General features: G+C 39.6%; 1 protein-coding gene across 2 annotated transcripts in view; it reads left to right on the top strand.

Annotated features, from left to right (window-relative positions):
* Positions 1-25,234, top strand: part of LOC133659413 (FERM, ARHGEF and pleckstrin domain-containing protein 1-like) — a 90,995-nt gene that overhangs the window by 41,033 nt on the left and 24,728 nt on the right. For both annotated transcript variants that reach the window (XM_062062181.1, XM_062062176.1), the window contains exons 3-13: positions 5,643-5,747; positions 5,835-5,877; positions 8,501-8,579; positions 9,006-9,103; positions 13,066-13,180; positions 19,387-19,534; positions 20,728-20,823; positions 20,926-21,092; positions 21,170-21,238; positions 21,301-21,376; positions 21,457-21,649. In XM_062062181.1, the coding sequence (XP_061918165.1) occupies positions 5,643-5,747; positions 5,835-5,877; positions 8,501-8,579; positions 9,006-9,103; positions 13,066-13,180; positions 19,387-19,534; positions 20,728-20,823; positions 20,926-21,092; positions 21,170-21,238; positions 21,301-21,376; positions 21,457-21,649 (1,189 nt within the window). The remainder of the gene's footprint in view (positions 1-5,642; positions 5,748-5,834; positions 5,878-8,500; positions 8,580-9,005; positions 9,104-13,065; positions 13,181-19,386; positions 19,535-20,727; positions 20,824-20,925; positions 21,093-21,169; positions 21,239-21,300; positions 21,377-21,456; positions 21,650-25,234) is intronic.

The following is a 25,234-nucleotide window of genomic DNA, read 5'->3' as shown; positions in this document are numbered from 1 at the left end:
ACCCGAAAAGCTTTGTGCGAGTCCGCCGTTGCAGTCCAAAGCTGTAGTCAACAAGTTCCTTCTTTTTCTCTAACCTCTTGTTGTTTGGCAGACTGGCTCGTACATGAACATGCATCCTTCACTGTTGCCATTTCTAATACAAAATATCGTATAGTTCTAACTTACAGTACATCTGTCAGTAGACTCGATAAGGAAGTGCTAAAAACTACAACATGGCTGACGGGGAGAAGACATAGTTGGAGTGAGGGCATGTAAATAAGACCACATACAAAACAGCGCATCCTGAAGAGACGGTCCGAAAGAGGCTCAAAGATGGTCTCTAAAACAAACATTTTGACCAAAGAACCAACATTACATGTCATGTAATGTTGTTTATGTGGTAGAGTCTTTGATGACGCAGGCACTTATACACATTACTGAGCTCCCACTGACAGGCTAACTTTTTTCAACTTATTGTTTTACTTACATGATTCTGACTGGTTGGCGGCAGAGCACTCAATCAAATCTATACCATGAATAGGTGATCATTTTTCTAGTGCACCCTACAGAAAATAAATGCATTGTCAATGTTGCTGACTGGTCATTTAAAAAACATTACGCCAAACTTCGGTATTCAGCTGCTTTTTCTTCGGTCAACGGACTGGGCATCAAAACTAGGTTATGGTTATGGTTTTAATTTATTTTTAAAATGAATACAGTTACAATATGGTGCATCATAGGAATGTAATGATAAACGATTTAATGATAAACCGCGGTAAAACTCAATGTTTAGTATTACCGTATTAAATTAAAATTGTAAACCCATGATTGATAACACTGAAACTCACAGACCAGTGAAATGCTCATTTACGGGGGAAGCATGCTAGCGCTAGCTCATTTACTAGCTCGAATGCTAACATGAAGACAAAATACATTAACATCTTGCCTCATTAAGAAATGACATACCCCAATACAATCTTGTATAACCACATTGTTGTCTGAGCAACTGAACTACTCAATTGTGTACATTGAACCTACAGACTGTGCTATCTTAGTACAGAGTGATCAACCCATACTTGGAGTGACAACAGGAAGTGAACTCGCGTGACGTCACATAGACCGAAAAGTGATGCGCCCAAAACTTGTTTTTTATTTATCATTAAAAAAACACTCTGAAACCTTTACAAATTAAAATGGGAGAAGTTAAACATATTTAAAGGCCTACTGAAATGAATTTTTTTTATTCAAACAGGGATAACAGATCCATTCTATGTGTCATACTTGATCATTTCACGATATTGCCATATTTTTGCTGAAAGGATTTAGTAGAGAACATCGACGATAAAGTTCGCAACTTTTGGTCGCTGATAAAAAAAGCCTTGCCTGTACCGGAAGTAGCGTGAAGTCAGAGGTTGAAAGGCTCCTCACATTTCCCCATTGTTTACACCAGCAGCGAGAGCGATTCGGACCGAGAAAGCGACGATTACCCCATTAATTTGAGCCAGGATGAAAGATTCGTGGATGAGGAACGTGAGAGTGAAGGACTAGAGTGCAGTGCAGGACGCATCTTTTTTCGCTCTGACCGTAACTTAGGTACAAGCTGGCTCATTGGATTCCACACTCTCTCATTTTTCTATTGTGGATCACGGATTTGTATTTTAAACCACCTCGGATACTATATCCTCTTGAAAATGAGAGTCGAGAACGCGAAATGGACATTCACAGTGACTTTTATCTCCACGACAATACATCTGCGAAGCACTTTAGCTACGGAGCTAACGTGATAGCATCGGGCTTAACTGCAGATAGAAACAAAATAAATAAACCCCTGACTGGAAGGATAGACAGAAAATCAACAATACTATTAAACCATGGACCTGTAACTACACGGTTAATGCTTTCCAGCCTGGCGAAGCTTAACAATGCTGTTGCTAACGACGCCATTGAAGCTAACTTAGCAACGGGACCTCACAGAGCTATGCTAAAAACATTAGCTATCCACCTACGCCAGCCAGCCCTCATCTGCTCATCAACACCCGTGCTCACCTGCGTTCCAGCGATGGACGGAGCGACGAAGGACTTCACCCGATCATCCGTGCGGTCGGCGGCTAGCGTCGGATAGCGCGTCTGCTATCCAAGTCAAAGTCCTCCTGGTTGTGTTGCTGCAGCCAGCCGCTAATACACCGATCCCACCTACAACTTTCTTCTTTGCAGTCTTCATTGTTCATTAAACAAATTGCAAAAGATTCACCAACAGATGTCCAGAATACTGTGGAATTTTGCGATGAAAACCGAGCTTTTTGTATTGGATACAATGTGTCCGAATACTTCCGTTTCAACGATTGACGTCACGCGCATCATACATCATACATAGACGTTTTCAACCGGAAGTTTAGCGGGAAATTTAAAATTGCACTTTATAAGTTAACCCGGCCGTATTGGCATGTGTTGCAATGTTAAGATTTCATCATTGATATATAAACTATCAGACTGCGTGGTCGGTAGTAGTGGCTTTCAGTAGGCCTTTAAACACTCAATTAAAAAATAGTATGGGTCGTAAAAAGCCAATACACTATTTAATATTTCTTCTACCAATGATAGTACATTGTGTGTTAATGTATTTTTTACAAATAAAACCTGGTTTAAAGAAGTGTGTACTTTTATTTTTTGAGCACATTAAACAATACTGTGATAGTATTTGATAACCATGATACTTTTGGTCACAATAACCGTGATATAAAATGTTTCATATTGTTACAGCCCTATAGTGCATCACATATTTCTCGTTTCTCATTGCAACATGTCCGAAACTGAGTTGGAATAAATTATTTTATCCTACTCCTTTTCCATTTCATAGAAATTTCAAACACGTTTGTTCACATCTTGTAATCAATCTGTAACACGCACAAATTAAACAAACAATCAATAAAGTTTTCATGAATACATAGTTGTTTATAAGTTGTGATTAAGATAATGAGGGTATCTAATTTTTCAATAAGGTTCAAGGTGTTTATCAGGATTCTTCTTCCTTGTACCACCTAGTTACCTGGTACCTATCCACTTCGTGCTTCGTGGCACATAAGACCCTCACAGAGCTTCTCCACTTCTCACGATTGGCTGCTGCATTCCTCGCCTCCGACCATGAGTTCCATCCTCCCTCTTTCCTTTCTTTCTCAACGGTACGCCTCCAGGTAGTCTTTGGTCTTTCCTTTCTTCTTTTCCCCTCTGGTGCCCAGGTCATGACTATGCTGCAATTGTTGTTGTGGTCCTGCCGTAGTATGTGTCCAATCATCTCCCATCTTTGTAGCTTTACGTCCTCACTGAGTGGCTTCATATTCGCTCTTTCCAGCAGTTTTTCAGTACTGATGTGATCTTGCCAGCAGATTCTGAGTATTCTTCGTCGGCATTTGTTATGGAATACGTCCACTTCCCTGTTATCTCTTCTGTTCGTTTTCCAGGTTTCACACCCGTATAGCATTACTGGTACCACTAGTGTCTTGTACGGTTTTAGTTTTGTTCTTGTGATGCTGTTAGAGCTCCAGGTCTTTCCAAGTCTGATGAATGCGCCTTTCGCTTTCGACAGTCTATTCTTCAGGTCCTTAATGCCGCCTCCCTCTTTACAAACTGTGGCTCCCAAGAAGGTGAACTGGTCTACCTCTTCGACATCTTGTCCATTGATTTTGATTTTTTCCTGGTTTCTTGCATTGATCCTCATTGTTTTAGTCTTTTGTGTATTGATTCTGAGTCCTACTCCAGCTTCTTTGTCCATCCATGTTGTTTTACTCTGCATGTGCTGTTTTGTGGAGGACAGTAATGCTACGTCATCTGCAAAGTCCAGGTCGTCGAGTTTTGATGTTAGCGTCCAGCGAATTCCATTCTGTCCCTCTTTAACTGTTCTTCGCATTATCCAATCCATCATGATCAAGAACAGGAATCCGGACATATTACATCCTTGTTTGACACCGGTTTTAGTGTTGAACCACTCGCATGTTTCTCCTTGGTCTTCTACTGCGCACTGGAAGTCTTCGTAAAATGTTTTCACCAATCTCACAATCTTCTCTGGAATTCCATATTTCTTCATAGTCATCCACAGGCTTCCGTGGTGGATGGAGTCGAAAGACTTTTCGAAATCTACGAAGTTCATGAATAGTGTTGCTTGCCACTCGTTAACCTGTTCAATTATGTTTCGCAGTATGAAGACTTTCTCTGTTGTTCCTCTGCCAGTTCTGTACCCTGCTTGCTCCTATCCCTGCCTACAGTCGATTCCTTTTCTTATGCGATCTACCTAGTACATTTTCTTAAACTGAATCATATTAGTACATTGTTTAACTTTTTTGCTTAATCCATTCCATAATTTAATTCCACATACTGGTATACTATAGGTTTTAAGTGTTGTACATGCATAAAAAGGTTTTAATAAAATGTTATTCCTAAAGTTATATCACTCGTCTTTAATGAGAAGAATTGTTGTGCATTCTTGGGTTGAAGGTTGTGTGTTTGTGCATATCTTTAGCTTCTTGCAAATGCACCAAATCATTTAACTTCATTATTTTTGATTAAATAAATAATGGGTTTAAATGTTCTGTATAACCGACATTATGCTTTTTTTCATACAGTTAGTGAGGTAAGTATACATTTTTATTGATTTATTTATTACATTTATTTATTTATTATTTTATTTTTATTATTTACATATTTATTTATTTTTATTATTTATATATTATTGATTATTATTTATTTATTTATATACAATTCCGCTTATTTACCCTAGGAATTGATTTTTTAAAATTCAAACGGTTCCAGGAGAATCGAAATTTAAGTTCCGGATCCCATCAATGATGAATAACCCAAACTTAGTTATTGTTAGTTATCATGACACATGTAACATTAGTTACTATAATCACCCTATATTAAATTGATGCAATCACTCCTCTAACAAGCTCGCCGGTAAGCAGCAGTAAAATAAAAATCAGCGTTATAGCCTTTAGGGATTGCATGTTTGTGTGAATCATCCATCCATCCGTCCGTTCATTTTCTACCGTTTATCCCTCTCAGGGTTGCAGGGCACACAATTTTTACTACTTCCTACCCTTAATTTTGATCACAAAAATTCAAAGTAAAAGCAAACATGTGGCGTTCATTCCTTTCCATGCTCTCTAAACCTTTGAGTCTTTTGTGGAAGTCTGTGTTTCAAACTGGGTTTGAATTGTTGAACTTCCAAGGTGTTCACCTTTACGTTTTACACCGGATAATAAAAGCCCTGCAGGGTAGGGTGGTAACAGGGGAAAATACCCCGGGTTAATTCTGGGTTTGGTTTCACATCTGTGTGTGTTTTGGCTGTGCTCATTAGCCAGAGTGCAGCTGAGACCACCGGACTGGTAAGACACATGCTTTCCTTGAGGTGTTTTGGATGTTTCTGAACACCGTTGCTATGCACACCCTAAGCTATTCATTAGAACCAAACATGAAGCCCAAACCTGGCACCGGGGTCAGATGTCAGCAGCTTGTTAAGTCAGGGGAAAGTTATTAGAAAAAAGGCATGCAGACTCTCAGCCTCAGTCTGCTGTGAACCATCTAATTAGGCTTCTATAATGAAGGGTCCTCTTTTTCTCCTCAGGCCACATGATCGATATAATCTCATTCCCTCTTTTTATCTCTTGCAGCAACGCTCCCCTGGCAAAGTGCTGTTTGACCTTATTTGCGTACATCTCAACCTGGTGGAGGGAGATTATTTCGGGCTGGAGTACCAAGACCAACGCAAGATGACAGTAAGACAGACACACAACGGTTTGTCGCAAGTCTAGCACTGTCTGTGTGACCGTGATGGTAAATGCTGAACTTTGACCTTCACACAGGTGTGGCTGGACCTGCTGAAGCCGACGCTGAAGCAGATTCGACGTATGTGATATTGATGTGTTGAATCGTCTTTTGTAAAGGAGCCATATTGTTTGCTGTAGTAGTCATTAGGGTTGCGCGATATAGACAATACATGATATATGATATACATTTGCCCAACATTAGAGCTTGTAATACTGTTGTTATATCGTAATAATGCATGTTGGTGACACATTCTTGCTGTGTCCCGCAAATTAGATGGCGACATGCGAACAAAGGCGTCCTCGATAGCAGGCTAATTTCCCTCCACAGTGCGATTTCTAAATCACTAATAAATGGTGGCAAATAAAGTATGTTTCTTAAAAGTATCGTTATTGCTAGAGGACAAGGAATAGTTAAACATGCTAGGCTACACTACACATTGTAGGAGTATTAAAAAAAAAAAAAAGCATTGCTCATCGCTAAACTAGAGCTCTTAAATGTAAACATGGGTGGGCGGATCAATAGAAATATTGTCAGTAGCGATACCAATTTTAGTATTTGTATATGGTCCACACTACAATGATTAGATCAGTGGTTCTTAACCTTGTTGGAGGTACCGAACCCCACCAGTTTCATATCCGCATTCACCGAACCCGAACCGTAATCATAAAATTATGTTATTACATTAAAGAAATACTAATAAAGATATATTTTACAAACAGAAAGTTACAGGAATGTACACATGATCCCATGTTTACATCTCATTGTGCAACATGTGAATGTTTTGGTGGGAACTAAATGCGATATCTGAAAGGGGTACACATTATTCCCAAAGTAGGACCCCCCCACCCAGACATATAATATAGTACACAGCTCATGAAAAACAATATGTTATAGTCATTGTAAGTGGGCCAAAACACTTATATTAGAAAATAATCTCATGGAAATGACTGCTTTCATTTGATTATAATATTAAAACATTTAACTTATTTAGTCAGGTGTGCTGCAGGTCTGACGTCGCTCACATGTGCTCCACCGAATGCTCAAGGAGTTTTTGCGTTTGCTCACACATATGGAAAATTAGAGGGAACATTGTTTGGGGGTATCCATAATACGCCGACAGGGAGAAGTTTGTGTTTACACGATGAGTCGGGTGTGTCTTGACCTACGCGGCAGAGGCTCTGCCGAACCCCTGAGGCAGACTCACCGAACCCCTAGGGTTCGATCGAACCCAGGTTAAGAACCACTGGATTAGATCAATATTTTTTGTTATCACAATGGGGTTTTTTTGTTTTTTTTGTTTTTACTAACTCAGGGCGAAAAAAAGAGTACATTTGAGTTATTTCAGTATTTAAGATTCAAGATTCAAGATGCTTTATTATTGTCCATTCTTTAACATGTACAAGACACATAAGAACTGAAATTTCATTTTTGGTATTTGAGTATTTTGCTCTATTGTCTATAAATGTTGTATGTAATAAAAGGGAATAAGGAAATAATTTAAATGTTATTTTATTTTTTATTTTTTATTATATAATTTAAATATTACTTGATATATTTACACCGAAATCCTGTGATTTTGTCAGATTACAGTTATGATCAAAAAAATTTTCACTTAATGATCCTGAACATTGGTATGACCAATAGTGTAATTTTGTAGTATCACCCAAAATTTAAGGTAAAGTATCCAAACAACAGAAAAATAAGTGCTTAGTACATTTTAAAATAAGTGTAGAGTACAACAGAAAGTAGCCAGATATTAACAGTAAACAAACAAGTAGATTAATTTAGTTTTAGTTTTGAGTCTTGGATGAAATATTACAAATGGAAATGACGCAATATGTTACCACATGCATCAGCAGCTTTTGTAACGCGTTTTGAATGTATTCTATTATCATTTATATGCCAAATAATGTGCCGTGGTGTGTATATGTGTATATATATATATATATCATTATTGCAAGAGGCTGCAATGTATATTGCGATTTACCGTATTTTTTGGAGTATAAGTCGCTCCGGAGTATAAGTCGCACCGGCCGAAAATGCATAATAAAGAAGGAAAAAAACATATATAAGTCGCACTGGAGTATAAGTCACATTTTTGGGGGAAATTTATTTGATGAACCCAACACCAAGAATAGACATTTGAAAGGCAATTTAAAATAAATAAAGAATAGTGAACAACAGGCTGAATAAGTGTACGTTATATGACGCATAAATAACCAACTGAGAACGCGCCTGGTATGTTAACGTAACGTATTATGGTAAGAGTCATTCAAATAACTATAACATATAGAACATGCTATACGTTTACCAAACAATCTGTCACTCCTAATCGCTAAATCCCATGAAATCTTATACGTCTAGTCTCTTACGTGAATGAGATAAATAATATTATTTGATATTTTACAGTAATGTGTTAATAATTTCACACATAAGTCGCTCCTGAGTATAAGTCGCACCCACGGCACAAACTATGAAAAAAACTGTGACTTATAGTCCGAAAAATACGATAGTTTTTATGCCATGTTGTCCATCTCCATTAGTCATTTGCCTCTTTTGTGAGATCATCAAGCTGTGTTTTATTGTCTTAACTGGGAGACCCCATTTGACAGAATTGCACACCTTAACATTTGTATTTGATGTACAAAGTCTGAGGTCTGAACAGTTTTACTCACGACACTCCCTCCTCTACCATTTCAAGGGCCGAAGAACACCATCCTTCGTTTTGTGGTGAAGTTCTTCCCTCCTGACCACACGCAACTCATGGAGGAGCTGACTCAGTAGGTCCTCCCCAAAACACCCTTATCTGCAGGCTCACTGTCATAGCTCGTTTTTCCTTTGAGCCCCAACACCTGGACACTTTCATCTCGCTGAGGTTTCTAAATGTTGTTGTAGTGCAGGCCAGCTGACACCAGCGTCAGACAGGAAGTGTGCTCACCATCTTTTTTTTCCCCTTTTGTCTGTCTCTCACCATTGTCAGCGTGTGTGTTGACGGATTATTTGGATGCACGCAGACTCAACAGACACTTGGAAGACAGGCGTGGATTTAACTGAACTGCCTCCACTTTTAAAGAAAGATTATGAAGCCAATTGAACACAGCAAAGTATTCAGACTGACACTCAGCATTCTTGGCCATTAACCTATTAACCTTGTGCATTTTTTCTTGTGCACTTCCCACCCTCTTTCTACTTCTTTACTCCGACAGGTATCTGTTTGCCCTGCAGATCAAGCGCGACCTGGCCTGTGGTAATCTTATCTGTAACGACACCAGCGCCGCCCTAATGGTCTCCCACATCATCCAGTGTAAGTGCAAGTTGGTGGTGGGAGTGATGGAGGCGGGTGAACCCAGGCTGAACAAGCACATACACTGCAAAAACTGAAATCTAAGTAAGATTAAATATCTCAAATAATGGTGATATTTGCTTATTTTCTGTCTGACAAGATAATTATTCTCACTAAGCAGATTTTATGTTAGAGTGTTTTACTTGTTTTAAGGGTTTTGGTCCTAAATGATCTCAGTAAGATATTACAGCTTGTTGCTGAGATTTTATGACCTATATTGAGTAAAACATGCTTGAAACTAGAATATCAACTGTTGCAAAGCTGTGTCATCAACACTCGCAAGTATAAAACTACTTTTTTTAAAGTAATAATTTCTTACTTCAAGCATGAAAAAAAAATCATGATGCTGAGCGCGTATCATTATGTCAAGATAATGGCACTAGCATTTACTTCATTTAAGAATATTTTTCAACATATGAGCAAAAAGGTCTCATTTTTTTTTATACCAAGAAAAGTGCACTTGTTATTAGTGAGACTAAACTTATGTTAAGGTATTTTGGAGTTCATTGAGGTGAGCTAATTTTACTTGTTTTGGAAAGTCTTGACAAGCCGAATTTTCTTGTTCTATTGGCAGATAATTTTGCTTAGTTCAAATAAAATACCCCTAATTTTTGTAAAAAAAAAAAAGTTCTTGTTTTCGAACATTGACTTTTTGCAGTGCAGGCTGAACAAGCACATACACTGCAAAAACTGAAATCTAAGTAAGATTAAAGGCCTACTGAAATGATTTTTTTTTATTTAAACGGGGATAGCAGATCTATTCTATGTGTCATACTTGATCATTTCGCGATATTGCCATATTTTTGCTGAAAGGATTTAGTATAGAACAACGACGATAAAGATTGCAACTTTTGGTATCTGATAAAAAAAAAGGCTTGCCCCTACCGGAAGTAGTGTGACGTAGTCAGTTGAACATATACGCAAAGTTCCCTATTGTTTACAATGATGGCCGCATGAAGTGAGAGAGATTTGGACCGAGAAAGCGACAATTTCCCCATTAATTTGAGCGAGGATGAAAGATTTGTGGATGAGTAAAGTGCAAGTGAAGGACTAGTGGGGAGTTGAAGCTATTCAGATAGGGAAGATGCTGTGAGAGCCGGGGGTGACCTGATATTCAGCTGGGAATGACTACAACAGTAAATAAACACAAGACATATATATACTCTATTAGCCACAACACAACCAGGCTTATATTTAATATGCCACAAATTAATCCTGCATAAAAACACCTGCGTGTTTGTTATGCTAGCTCCTAGCTCCTCTGCTAGCTCCTAGCTCCATAGAACACGCCAATACAATTCAAACACCTGATCAACACACACAATCACTCAGCCCAAAAGACCGTTTACCTAACCCAAGGTTCATAAAGCTTGTATATTTTTAAAAAGTTACGTACGTGACGCGCACATACGGTCAAGTTATCGAATGTTTAGCAGCCAAGGCTGCATACTCACGGTACCTGATATTCAGCTGGGAATGACTACAACAGTAAATAAACACAAGACATATATATACTCTATTAGCCACAACACAACCAGGCTTATATTTAATATGCCACAAATTAATCCTGCATAATAACACCTGCGTGTTTGTTATGCTAGCTCCTAGCTCCTCTGCTAGCTCCTAGCTCCATAGAACACGCCAATACAATTCAAACACCTGATCAACACACACAATCACTCAGCCCAAAAGACCGTTCACCTAACCCAAGGTTCATAAAGCTTATATATTTTTAAAAAGTTACGTACGTGACGCGCACGTACGGTACGGTACGTGTTATGCTAGCTCCTAGCTCCTCTGCTAGCTCCTAGCTCCATAGAACACGCCAATACAATTCAAACACATGATCAACACACACAATCACTCAGCCCAAAAGACCGTTCACCTAACCCAAGGTTCATAAAGCTTATATATTTTAAAAAAGTTACGTACATACGCAAAAAAAAGCCAAAGCTGCATACTCACAGTAGCACGTCTGCGTCTTTGTCATCCAAATCAAAGTAATCCTGGTAAGAGTCTGTGTTGTCCCAGTTCTCTACAGGCGTCTGTGTATCCAAATCAAAAGTCCTCCTGGTTAGAGTCTCTGTTATCCGAGTTCTTCCATCTTGACTGCATCTTTCGGGAATGTAAACAAAGAAGCGCCGGCTGTGTACTGTTGTGGCTGACTACGTTCGAAAAATACGTCCATTTCGCACCGACAACTTTCTTCTTTGCTTGCTCGGCTTCCTTCTCCATAATGCAATGAACATGATTGAAACAGATTCACGAACACAGATGTCCAGAATACTGTGGAATTATTAAATGAAAACAGAGCTTTTTCGTATCGGCTTCAATGTGGAAGGCATACCCGTGTTCGCCGGGCTACGTCACGCGCATACGTCATCCTCAGAGGCGTTTCGAACCGGAAGTTTAGCGGCAAATTTAAAATGTCACTTTATAAGTTAACCCGGCCGTATTGGCATGTGTTATAATGTTAAGATTTCATCATTGATATATAAACTATCAGACTGCGTGGTCGGTAGTAGTGGCTTTCAGTAGGCCTTTAAATATCTCAAATAAGGGTGATATTTGCTTATTTTCTGTCTGACAAGATAATTATTCTCACTAAGCAGATTTTATGTTAGAGTGTTTTACTCGTTGTAAGGGTTTTGGTCTTAAATGATCTCAGTAAGATATTACAGCTTGTTGCTGAGATTTGATGACCTATATTGAGTAAAACATGCTTGAAACTAGAATATCAACTGTTGCAAAGCTGTGTCATCAACACTCGCAAGTATAAAACTACTTTTTTAAAGTAATAATTTCTTACTTCAAGCATGAAAAAAAAATCATGATGCAGAGCGCATATCATTATGTCAAGATAATGGCACTAGCATTTACTTAATTTAAGAATATTTTTCAACATATGAGCAAAAAGGTCTAATTTTTTTTCTACCAAGAAAAGTGCACTTGTTATTAGTGAGAATATACTTATGTTAAGGTATTTTGGGGTTCATTGAGGTTAGCTAATTTTACTTGTTTTGGAAAGTCTTGACAAGCCGAATTTTCTTGTTCTATTGGCAGATAATTTTGCTTAGTTCAAATAAAATACCCCTCATTTTTGTATTTTTTTCTTCTTGTTTTTAAACACTGACTTTTTGCAGTGTATATATTACCATGACTGACAATGGCTTATAAAAACAGTAAAAACTGAAATCCACCAGGAAAATGAATAAATGCATTACAACTGGTAGAGTACAAAGGCAGGTAAAGAATCTGATTGGCTGACAAGCTTTAAAACTAAGGACGGTTGCAAAGTGCAAAGACCAACATGATGGATGACTGGAGGAATGACTGTCAAAACCTGGAGAAACCAATTGCAGTAGTATCTCAACTCACAAACTTAATTGATAGCCCTGTAAATTTCCACATTAAAACATTACTTATAAACTTTAAATGGTATTAATTTGTATCTAAAACTTTGGTGATTATTTAAACTCAGCCGTCTGAATCGGCACCCGGATGCAGGAATCTTATGTTGTTGCCAGGGTGCAACCATCAGCACGCCACGACTGCTTTAGGAGATGACTAATGGTAGAACAAGGCCGAATGTTCCTAAAAATGTGTGTCTGACTTGTTTAATGGAAAAATCATGACACACAGGACCATATTGTTCTCATTTAGTCTTCTGACTGCAGTTTCATCTGCCGGACGTGGTTGAACACTGCCCCACTTGGTCTCTATGCATGTAGACACTGAAAATACATTGGTTGTATAGTTTTTGCATAACCATTTAGCCAACAAACAAACCATCGACCAACAGTGGTTGTTTTTCCTTTACGGAGGTAAAAAAAATGTCACCATCCCCCTCAATTAATCCAACTCCTGCATCTCTATCTTTTCTCCCCTCCTCCCACATCCCTCCTTGTCCATTCCGCATTCAGCGGAGATAGGAGACTTTGACGAGACCCAGAGCTGGCAGCACCTCCTCCACAATAAGTACCTGCCCGACCAGGATGCCATCAGGGACAAGATCACCGACTGCCACCGCAAGCATGTGTGAGTCGATTTTATCCTGTTGTGAACACAATACTGCATTTAGGCGTGGGCCAATAATACATTTTGCTGGACGATATATTGTTGCACAAATTATTAAATGTTATAGTTGTCAATGTTATTTTGAGACAAAATGTAGCTTCTTTTTTTTTTAGCATTTTTTAATAATGCAATTATTAATAATGCAAGTGTTGGTTTCAAACACAATAAACTTTGCCATCTAATTAGTTATTTTATCATTGTAATTGGAAGGTCAATTTTTTTATTTTTTTTATTACAGATGTTTATTTGAAATAGGGACAAATACAAAAACATAGACATCTGAAACAGTTATCCAATGTATGCATCACAGTGTTTGTAGGCAAAGCTAATTTACAACACTTGTCCCCATCAACAACAACAACAACAACAACACAGATGCAACATCATTAAAATAGGAAAATAAAAAATAGAATAAGGCAAAGATGAGTCGATAATAATGATAATAGAAATAATACAGACAAAGTGCAAACTAGATGAAAGCCAATAATAATAATAACACAGACAAAGTGCAGACTAGATAAAAACCAATTAGTAAAAATTAGTAAAAACTAAACATGGGAACACGATTGTTGCTCAACTAGCCATAATTTTGTTTGTTTTTTGAAAGTGACAAGTGCAGGTATACTTTTTAAAGTGTCAGACATTTTAATGGAATGGAACTCTATTGTCATTGCACTTAAAAAGTTCAAGAAATATTTAGTTTTCAGTACAACTCGTGGGCTACGTGTGTGTGTAGCGTGTATTTTCTGTAGATGAGCGTGTGTGTACGTAAGCCTGAAGAGTTGCTTGTCACTTGACCTTCGTAACCTTGCATAGTGTTCTCGCGATAACAAAGCCAGTCAGTCCAACAAAAGTCAAAAAGCAACAGTTTTTTTAAATTTTTATTAAAGACAGAGAATGAATTTGGAGCTTCTTCGCTGTGCTGTCCCTGGGGGAGTCTTTTATCAACGACATTGCCAAGCCAATCCAACGGGAAACCAAAATCCAGATTAGAATGTTCGTGTTTGAGCGAGCGAAAACAAATGTAAACGTTTCACTCTAATTGTCCATTTCTGGTCTTCAAAATTGATTATAACTTCGGCTTGCAGCGCAGACAGCTTCTCCAAGATGTTATCCAGTTTGCAATTTAGTTCAGAAACCACACATTTCTGGGTGCGCACAGCTCTGCCCATCCTTCAATCATTTGTGGCAGCTTTGGGATACCTTGAACGGCTGCCAGTATCTTCAGAATTTGTCCATACGTTAGGGCAGCGCTTACTCCAATTAGCAGATGTCCTGTTTTCATGATTACGAATAGGTAGATGTCTTCAATGTCCTCGACTGAAAGAATCGACAGGCACATGAGCCTCCACTTCTCCCAAGAGTCCATTGTGTGTCCAGCAACAAATGTTTTGTTAGGACAGGCAGGTTCCCCCCTAACCCAAGCTTCTCATCCAGAAGATCTTGTCAATTTCGTTGAGTGGCCCGTTGATCAATTCCATTGTCTAGATCAGACCTGGGCAAATTAAGGCCCGGGGGCCACATGCGGCTCGTTAAGCTTTTCAATCTGGCCCGCCGGACATTCCCAAATAATTTTTTTAGATCTTTAAGATGGAAAGTGTAGCTGCCATTATGATGTGCAGTGATGTTTTCTAATGACCGTAAGTCTTGAACTAAACAACATATTTCAATGGTTGGAATCTGCGCTTTTGCATGATATTTTAGTGACTAGTGTTGTCCTGATACCAATATTATTTTGATACTTTTCTGTACTATTCGATACTTTTCTAAATAAAGGGGACCAGAAAAAAGTGCATTATTGGCTTTATTTTAACAAAAAATCTTAGGGTGTGGTGGACCGGTACTTTTCACAGGCGGTATGGTACCGAATATGATAAATTAGTATTGCGGTACTATACTAATACCCGTATACCGTACAACCCTACTAGTTACTATGGTAATCTACGTCACAGCAGGTCAGACAAGGCACCAAGCAGTGTGGGTGGGGAGCGTTTCCACAGTGTTTCCAGAGCGGCCAGCCTGAAATGTGGGTGTCAGGGACAGACGCGAAAGGAGATTTTTTACAAGAAAGTTCTAAAGCTTAGTGATATATCAGATACATCAGAATGTAGGTGGGGTTTTTTTACCCTTCGCGTTCATATTCCACTGTGTTTGTTGCATTTTTGTTGCGTTTCGCTTGATTGTAAAATATGTCGATTGAAAGGGGGTGTGACGTTCATATGTTGTCAATATTCAGTGTTTTATCGTTCATAGATTTTTTAAAATTCCATTCCGTTTTTAAGGCGGTCTGTCATAACGTTTTTAGCATTCAATCAGACTTTATTGTGAGGTTTTGTATTAGTTTTCCTAAAAATAGATATACCGGCCCCCAGACACATTTTTTTCTCTAAATTTGGCCCCCGAGTGAAAATAATTGCCCAGGCCTGGTCTAGATATTGTAGAGCAGTGCAAAAAGACGCTCCAAGAAAGTTAAGACAAGATAAGACGAGACAAAGAAGAAAAAGCAGGATAGATAAGGTAGAGGGAAGGAAAGTGTCTGCCTTTGTTAAAAGCCAGACAGAATTTTAAAAAATTTACCCTAAATAAGTGAACCAACAATAAAAAATAAAACCAATTCTTTATCTCTGTTAGCAAAAATTGCACCTAAATAAGTATTGAACATTTTGAATTGCAGTATTTTCCCTAGTTGGAAAACTGGGTCAGGTGGTTTGTTTTCTTGGTCTTTATAGTTGCCATCACTTTCCAACAGTTGGGTATGCTGGTTTAATCTGTGTTGATGTTCGTCTTTCTCACTTGTTTGAAGCCGACATATTCCCACACCGGACGATTGGCTTTGCGGTGCTTCTTAATAGCGAGTCGCGATTAGCGAGGCTCTGTTTTCATGCATCTTGCATGTGTAAGCTACGGTAGCTGTCCCGCCTCTACCCACCGAGACAAAGATTGTGGATGACAGTCTTTGGCTGACGAGAACATTTGTAACAACATATTATGCAATAATGATGCATTATGTGATAATGTAATACTTTTTTGCCACATTTTTAAATATTCAAACACATTTGGTAATAAAATTCTTAAACATATTTTGTATTAAATTTGAATTTTGTAAAGATTTGTTACATATTGCAAAAGGTATTTTAAAAGGCGGGTGTTACAGTTTTTTATGGACAAAATGTAACAATTTGGTGCATTATTTAATAAACCATTGAAATTGATGCCTTAGTTTGAAAAACTATCACAGCAACGCAATGCATAATTTATTTAGATTTACATCTTTTAAAAACAAAAACATGCAATTGTTCATTGATGGAATACATTTATTTTTTTATATTTGTATCATGTATAGCAGGGGTCACCAATGTGATGCCCGCGGGCACCAGGTAGCCCGTAAGGACCAGATGAGTAGCCCGCTGGCCTGTTCTAAAAAATAGCTCAAATAGCAGCACTTACCAGTGAGCTGCCTCTATTTTTTAAATTGTATTTATTTACTAGCAAGCTGGTCTCGCTTTGTTCGACATTTTTAATTCTAAGAGAGACAAAACTCAAATAGAATTTGAAAATCCAGGAAAATATTTTAAAGACTTGGTCTTCACTAACTGACAAAGAAACAGATAACAGATTTGGTGTCCAATTCAAAGTGTGACATGATTTATTTAAAAATTTGAGAGTTGACTTTTGTATTTTACATGAGTTATTATTTGTACAAACATGGTGCAAAGTAATTCATGATTTGTTAAAAAATTTTAGTGGCTAGCTAGTTAAAATGGGATATTGTGATTTCACAAGACTGTCTTAGAAGTGATCATTTGAAAATGTTCAATTTGAAAAATGTGCACTTAGAGAAAATATAAAAATAATGTGTTTCATATTGATATTTATCTGTTTCTATATATATTTATTGTGAGAAATCATTAAGATGATCAGTGTTTCCACAAAGATAAATATCATTAATTATTAATAATAAATTAATGATAAATGGGTTATACTTGTATAGCGCTTTTCTACCTTCAAGGTACTCAAAGCGCTTTGACAGTATTTCCACATTCACCCATTCACACACACATTCACACACTGATGGCGGGAGCTGCCATGCAAGGCGCTAACCAGCAGCCATCAGGAGCAAGGGTGAAGTGTCTTGCCCAAGGACACTACGGACGTGACTAGGATGGTAAAAGGTGGGGATTGAACCCCGGTAACCAGCAACCCTCCGATTGCTGGCACAGCCACTCTACCAACTTCGCCACGCCGTCCCCATAACATAGAGTTAAAGGTAAATTGAGCAAATTGGCTATTTCTGGCAATTTATTTAAGTGTGTATCAAACTGGTAGCCCTTTGCATTAATCAGTACCCAAGAAGTAGCTCTTGGTTTCAAAAAGGTTGGTGACCCCTGATGTATAGTATAGTATTAGCATATCATAATCCATACTTTATGATTGTATGTCTTTCAAGATTACAATTTACTGGTCATTTTCATGTCAGTAATACTTCATTAGTGTAGCCTTTGTCTCTAGCTGGCAATCACATTCTCCATTAAAATCAATGAAGTAACATAGGATTTAGTTTAAACCAATGAAACATCCTATTAGATTCTTAAAATACATTCTGAAGAAGCTAAAACCTTTTATGTTACTATAATTTTTTTTAACATACTAGTAATAACATTTTTTTAGTGTTTTTTTCAAAGTGCAGCACCAGTATTTTGTACTAACTTTTGCAATATGTAACAAGTTATTACGGGCGTTGAGAACGATGCATGAAGTGAACCCTCCTGCACCCTTTTTGAATGCGAGAGACGAAGAAAACAAACACACAAAGGCATGGCGATTTATTGATGAAAGCAAAGTTATCGAGTTTATTTTCATTTCTCGTTCCAATAATTGATTCGACTATTGGCCCAGGTCTAACCACATTTGCACAAATACAAGTGTGCTTGTAAAGCCACACATTGCACTTATCTGATTGGAGTAGGGTGTTACAGGTCAGAGGTGTCAGGAGTCATAAACACAGACGTCCACAGCAGGATTTTTATCTCACACACTGCACCCCCCCACCCACCCACCTCCCCACAAATACTCAGCAGAGATCTGTATCTCCCTCTCTTTTCTCATATACAACACATTTAACCCCTCACCCACGCAGAGGGGGCGTTGCATAAACATACCATTTGTCACTCCCAGCATGCACCTGGGACCATGCACACCATCACACTTTTCCACTGTTTGCATATATATATATATATATAATTTCCAAGTTTCCCCCGCAAGGGTCGTAGAAGAGCACTGGCAGCCTAACAGGCGACTGGTTGAATGCCTATCCCTCGCCTCTTACCCTTCCCCCATCCCTCAGCATCAGCAGGAAGGAAGGAGCTAATTCAGCAGTGCATACAGGAAACAGGAAGCTATTTTGAGATTTGTGTGGAAACAAAGTCTGTCACCGCCATCTGATCTCGCCATGTATTTAAAGTGTGTTGTTTCTGCATTCATCTTAAGGTTACTAATGTGGCCTTAATAAGGGGGTTACGTCTGACACCTGCTACATGCTACATAAACACATAGATATCCATATACCGTATTTTTCGGACTATAAGTTGCAGTTTTTTTCATAGTTTGGCCAGGGGTGTGACTTATACTCAGGAGCGACTTATGTGTGAAATTATTAACACATTACCGTAAAATATCAAATAATATTATTTAGCTCATTCACGTAAGAGACTAGACGTATAAGATTTCATGGGATTTAGCGATTAGGAGTGACAGATTGTTTGGTAAACGTATAGCATGTTCTATATGTTATAGTTATTTGAATGACTCTTACCATAATATGTTACGTTAACATATCAGGCACGTTCTCAGTTGGTTATTTATGCCTCATATAACGTACACTTATTCAGCCTGTTGTTCACTATTCTTTATTTATTTTAAATTGCCTATCAAATGTCTATTCTTGGTGTTGGCTTTTATCAAATACATTTCCCAAAAAAATGCGATTTATACTCCAGTGCAACTTATATATGTTTTTTTCCTTCTTTATTATGCATTTTCGGCCGGTGCGACTTACACTCCGGAGCGACTTATAGTCCGAAAAATACGGTAGACAGTTGTTGTTTGGTAGCAGCAGATAGCTTGGGTGAGTGTCCAATGGCTGATGGGTCGATTGCCGTCCTTCTCAGGGGACAGACCCCCGCAGAGTCAGACTACCAGCTTCTGGAAATCGCCCGGCGACTAGAGATGTACGGCGTTCGTCAGCACCCGGCAAAAGACCGCGAGGGTACCAAACTGAGCCTGGCGGTGGCACACACTGGAGTTCTAGTGTTCCAGGTAAGAGCTGGCGTAGAACGGCGTACATAACCCAGATTCCGATCTAACAAAGGTCTAAACTCATTCTCCTTCTATGCCACATCAATATGGAATGCACTCCCAACAGGTGTAAAAGAAAGTGCATCTCTATCCTCCTTCAAAACCGCACTAAAACAACACCTCCAGGCAAATTCAACCCTTGACTAACACCTTCCCCCCTCCACATCCCACCTCCCCGGATTGTAAATAACCAAATGACAATAATCAAATGTATTTCTAATGTATATACTTGTTCTTATGCTATCTGAACTTACTATGTTCTCTGCTCACTGTACATATCCTACCAAGTCAGACCTACACTGTTTCAATGCCCATTTCTCTGATGATGCAATTGTTAACTGAAGTGCTGATATCAACCAAACCCTCCTCATCCCACCCCCTGTATTGTAAATAATGTAAATAATTCAATGTATATACTCTGATGATTAACTTGTTTGATGACTGTATTATGATGATAGTATATATTTGTACCATGAATTGATTACATGGACCCCGACTTAAACAAGTTGAAAAACTTATTCGGGTGTTACCATTTAGTGGTCAATTGTACAGAATATGTACTGTACTGTGCAATCTACTAATAAAAGTTTCAATCAATCAAACAATCACTCACACTATGCTATTTGTGCCGTACTGCAGTTGTCCTCAACCACCGGGCCACGGCCCGGTACCGGTCCACGGACCGATTGGTACCGGGCCGCGCAAGAAATTAAAAAAAAAAAAAAAAAAAATTTTTTAAAATTATATATCAATACAGTCTTCAGGGATACAGTCCGTAAGCACACATGATTGTATTTCTTTATGGAAAAAAAAAAAAAAAAAAAAAAAAAAAGGCCCCCCCCACACCCCAGGTCCAGTCCGTGGGACAAATTTTCAAGCGTTGACCGGTCCCAAGCTACAAAAAGGTTGGGGACCACTGCCGTACTGGACTTTTGGAGTAAATACCTAATAAAACACGAGTGTCATTACTATGAAAATATATGCATTAATTACTTTTAATTATTTATGTGCCCTATACACATAAATAAACTGTGGTTACGGAATGTAGTCCGTATGAGCAAGCGTGCTGTGATTTTAATTTTGTGATTGTTTGAGTGTATTTTATTTCTATTGTAAATTGTGTCATTACAATCTTGACATGTTTTTTCTTTCAGGGCTACACAAAAATAAATGCCTTTAACTGGTCCAAGATTCGTAAACTAAGCTTCAAGCGCAAACGGTTTCTGATCAAGCTGAGAGCTGATCCCACTGTAAGTTTGTCCAACGTACTATCATTCCCCATGCTCCTCCTCGCCACCTTTAGCATCATCGTTAGCCCCTGTTCTCCTTACGCCTGCCTCTGCTTCTTCCAGCAAAATGACCACCATGACACGCTGGAGTTCGCCATGGCCAGCAGGGACTGCTGCAAGATCTTCTGGAAGATCTGTGTCGAGTATCATGCATTTTTCAGGCTCTTTGAGGAGCCTAAGGCTAGACCCAAGCCCATCCTCTTTACCAGAGGGTCTTCATTCCGCTTTAGGTAGAAGCTGGGAAGCTTTTTTTTTTGTCATATCTTCTCCAACTGCTCCATCGTCATTCTGTGCCTTGTTCTTGCAGTGGACGAACCCAGAAGCAGATCATTGATTATGTAAAAGACTCCGATCCAAAGAAAGTTCCGTTTGAAAGGTGACACTGGAGTCCTCGTTTTATGCTAAACATTTAATTTGACCTTAACTCTTCTTTGTCAGGAAGCACAGTAAGATTGTCTCCAGTAGCAGCTTGCCCCATCAGTCATCTTCTTTCAGATTGCAAGCGCCAAAGGAGGTAAGCGAGTAATCTTATTTGCATTATTTAAAAATCAGAGTCCTTTAGTAAAGCTTCTGGCCCACTGCTTTGTCTGGCAGAGCGGCATGTCTATGCCCATAGAAGATCGACCTGACTCCTCTAGACAAGTGGACTTGAACAGCACTCAAGAGTTGCCAGGGGCAACATCCACCACCAACGGCTTCCGCGATATACCTGCCGGTCCTGGCTTAGATGCAAGACAGAACCACAACGGTGCGGGCTCTGTGCCGAACCAGCAGTTTCTCATCCCAGGTCCATCCTGCAGGGCAAACAAAGGCAGCAGTTCTTCTATTCCTTACATAGACTGCAGCGACGTAGACAGCGAATGTGACGTGGCAAAGAACAGCACAGGTTGCGGCCAAGCAAACGACAGCAGTGACAATAAGTACGCAGGGTGTAACGGGGCCCCAAATGGGAGTTTGTTCAGGGTTGTTAATGGGTTCTACCACACCAATCAGCGAGATATGAAGGGATCGTCACAAGATATGCTGGGTAACAAAAGCGATCAGTCTCAGTGCAGAAAGCTTAATGGTAGCCATCAGATCCAAGGAGATGACACTTTGTTAAATGGCAGTTCTTATCATGGCCACCTGCCGCTCCATAGCACGCTACTGGACGAGATCTTTCAGGGCCGAGAGAGGCGGTTCACGACACCGGGTCGCCCATTAGGAATGGGCACTCACAGTCAGTGCTCTAGTCCGGTAATGAACAGCTTTCACCACCGCACAAACTCGCTGGGTCATGGCGAGGTGACCAACGGCCAGCCTCATTCAACGCCTCGTTGGGATGACGGCGGGCATTATTTCACTAAGCGTCCCGGGGTGATGCCTGGAGAGGCGCCCACGGTCTCGCCACCCAACCACTATAGCAGCTACTCCCCCATTATTTCCAACCGCACACCAACACATTTGGCCAAACAGTGCAACAACAACATGCGCAACCGCTCTGATACCGATCCGTTTATTCTAAGCCAAGTTACGTCCACACCCATCTATCAAACCAGTCCTCATCGCTCCAGGCTGCATTCTCAGACACCTTCCTCAGCTCCGCTAGAGCGGAGAATGATCATAACTAACGGCAATCATACCGGGAACCTGATGGTTCCGGGTCAGGCACAGTCAAACACGGTGCAGCGCTTGTTTGGCCACCATGGCAAACCTGCGGCTTATAACAACCGTAACAACCTGAACCAGCCAGTCCAAATGATCGATGGTTCGACCAGCAGCGGCAGCGACACCAGCGACACGGAGTCTGACACGGGCAGCAGCGCCTACAGCCACCCGCTAATGTACGGCAATCCTGCCGCTGTCAACTCCACAAATTCGGTAAACTCAAACGGTGTGTCCTCATCCCCGCTGCCTCGCAGCAAATTCTCCTTTGGGAGTCTCCAATTGGAGGATGGTGAAAATGGGGAAGTAGAGGAGGAAGGTTGCTACAACCTCAACGAGGAAGATATAGGCGGTCGCGTTTTCAGCTGCTGAGATTAAATTAAGTCACGTGAGTTGCCAGTTGATGTTTTAGGCAACATTGCTCACAATGAACGCAAATTATTGAATAATATACACTCCTAGAATGTAAGTGTCATATGAATCTTTTAGACAATGGGATTCTAGGGATTTAAACAAGCGACGGTGAAGTGCATACCTGTTCTTCCCTTAATGCGTGAGCGCAGCAGATTGGTTCTGATGACTGTCAGAAGCTTATGTAACCAGAATATCTGATGACATCGTTTAGAAATACCGGTAATGCCGGGTCCTATTGCCTTTTGAAAAGGAGGCTTATAGGTTAGGAATTGGAAAGTCTGAGCCGGTTTTTGTTGGCACGCAAACTGACACAGTGAAGGTTTGCTGGCATCTTGTTAGAGATCTGTTAGAAGGAAGTAATGCTAGCCAGGTGATGTTTAACAATGTGCCATAACCCAAACTGTATCATTAATGGGGATGTTTGTGCAGATGAAAATTCAGGAGTCATCCTGCAAACATATAAAGAATTAATGAAGCGTAAATCACCTAATTGTAATTCCTTAGCAGTAATTAGGATTTTGTCGCCTGTAGACACCTTTTCCACTTGCTTTGTATGGTTAACACGCTGAAGCGCAGAAAGCTACTGAGGTTAGGTTATAGTGTTTTATTTGTTGTCTCGTGCAATACGTTAGGTTCATAGTTGAATATCAAAGAGGAATATGTTTGTTTTTAGGGCGTTGGTGCTGGTTTAAACTCTTAGGGTGATTTCCAAATGGCAGCCTGTTTGAGTCATCTTTGTTCTGGGAATAAGGATTGTTGCGAGAGTTCTCTCACTGCCTTCGAGCTCACATCCTTTGTCTTTTGGAGCACTTTCATAATTGCACTGTCTTATCTGTGGTTGATACTTTTGTAGGACTTTGTATTTTAAACTTAGATATGTATTTCAATAGAGTAGTGAGTAAGAATAACCTTTATATACCGTTTGTATTTTTGATAACTGAAGCTCTATCACTTTGGTGGGCCTTTTCCAGTCTTTACAGTTTTACACCTTTGTACTCACAGTAGGCTAATCCCCAAACGTCAACTAGTTAGCATCTACGCCGTCTGCTTGGCTTGCTCCTGGCATGCAAACACAAACACACAAACCAGCTCTGCACTTTCCTCCTTGGACTCTGTTTTTTCCCCCCTTTTTTTTCACTACATTATTGAATTCTGTACTGTTCTGCTATTTCTTTACTGTCACACACATTTCTGAAGGATGCTCATGACTGTAAAGAACCTGTCATGGAACTGTTTGCTTATGTCTGTGTAGATTCTCAGTCATCCAGGTTACAGTACTCCGCAAAGATTGAATCAAGGCAACTGGACTCTCTAATCCGAAAGGTTTCTTGAGTTATATTTTTTTAGGCGTGGAGTCTATTATATCTTTTTTGGGTGCGTCAGGGTTGCTGTTGTTGATGTTGCCTGGCATGGCTGGTGAACAACCAATCTGCAAAACATTCCTTTAAGGACAACAATGTCCAAATTCTGGATGGGGAGGACTGCAGGTTTGAAAGAAGTCATCCATATCAACCTAGAAAGGCCCTGTCTAAACAGAGGATGAGTTTTGCTCCATTACCCATCGTCACTATATCATTACCATAGCTTACAACAACATCCTGAGGTCTCTCCCCCGTAGATTGTTTCATTCCACGGGAAGAGTGACCACTGGCTTGAAATAAGTCATCCATTTCTAGAAAAGCCCTGTCTAAACAGAGGTGGTGGTTTTTGTCATCACCCATCGTCATCATATCATGACCATAGCTTACAAGGTCCAGACATCTTTACCCCAAAGATTGTCCCATTACAGAGAAAAGGGGGTGCCTGTTTTGAAAGAAGTCATCCATATCAAACTAGAAAGGCCCTGTCTAAACAAAAGAGGAGGTTTGCGTCGTCAGCCATCGACACCATGTCATTACCACAGTTTACAACAACGTCCAGTCCTGAGATCTCTCCCCCATAGGTTGTCTCATTCCACGGGAAGAGTGGCCACTAACGAGTTGTTTTGTCAATCAATTAGTAGGCATAACCTATTGTTATGCATGAATGTGGTTATGCAGCACAACAACAACCCCTACCAGAGACATAGGACAGTATAGAGAGACTCCACACCTACAATTTTAGAACTGAAGAAGCCTTTTGGATTAAAGGTGAAACGTCTTAATTCAATCTTTGCGGATAACTGTAAACTGCTTAATTCCTACTAATGAGTGACATTTCTCCCTTTGGCTATGTCTGATATAATGTAAAGTCAGTGTTTTTGAGCATGATTTTCCCCACAATAATGCATGTTAACCAGAAAAGCGCCTTTTCTGTCATTCTGCTCTGTTCTTTC

This window comes from Entelurus aequoreus, linkage group LG01 (assembly GCF_033978785.1).
Source record: "Entelurus aequoreus isolate RoL-2023_Sb linkage group LG01, RoL_Eaeq_v1.1, whole genome shotgun sequence".
Lineage (NCBI taxonomy): Eukaryota > Metazoa > Chordata > Actinopteri > Syngnathiformes > Syngnathidae > Entelurus > Entelurus aequoreus.
This window is presented reverse-complemented; position numbering and strand designations above follow the sequence as displayed.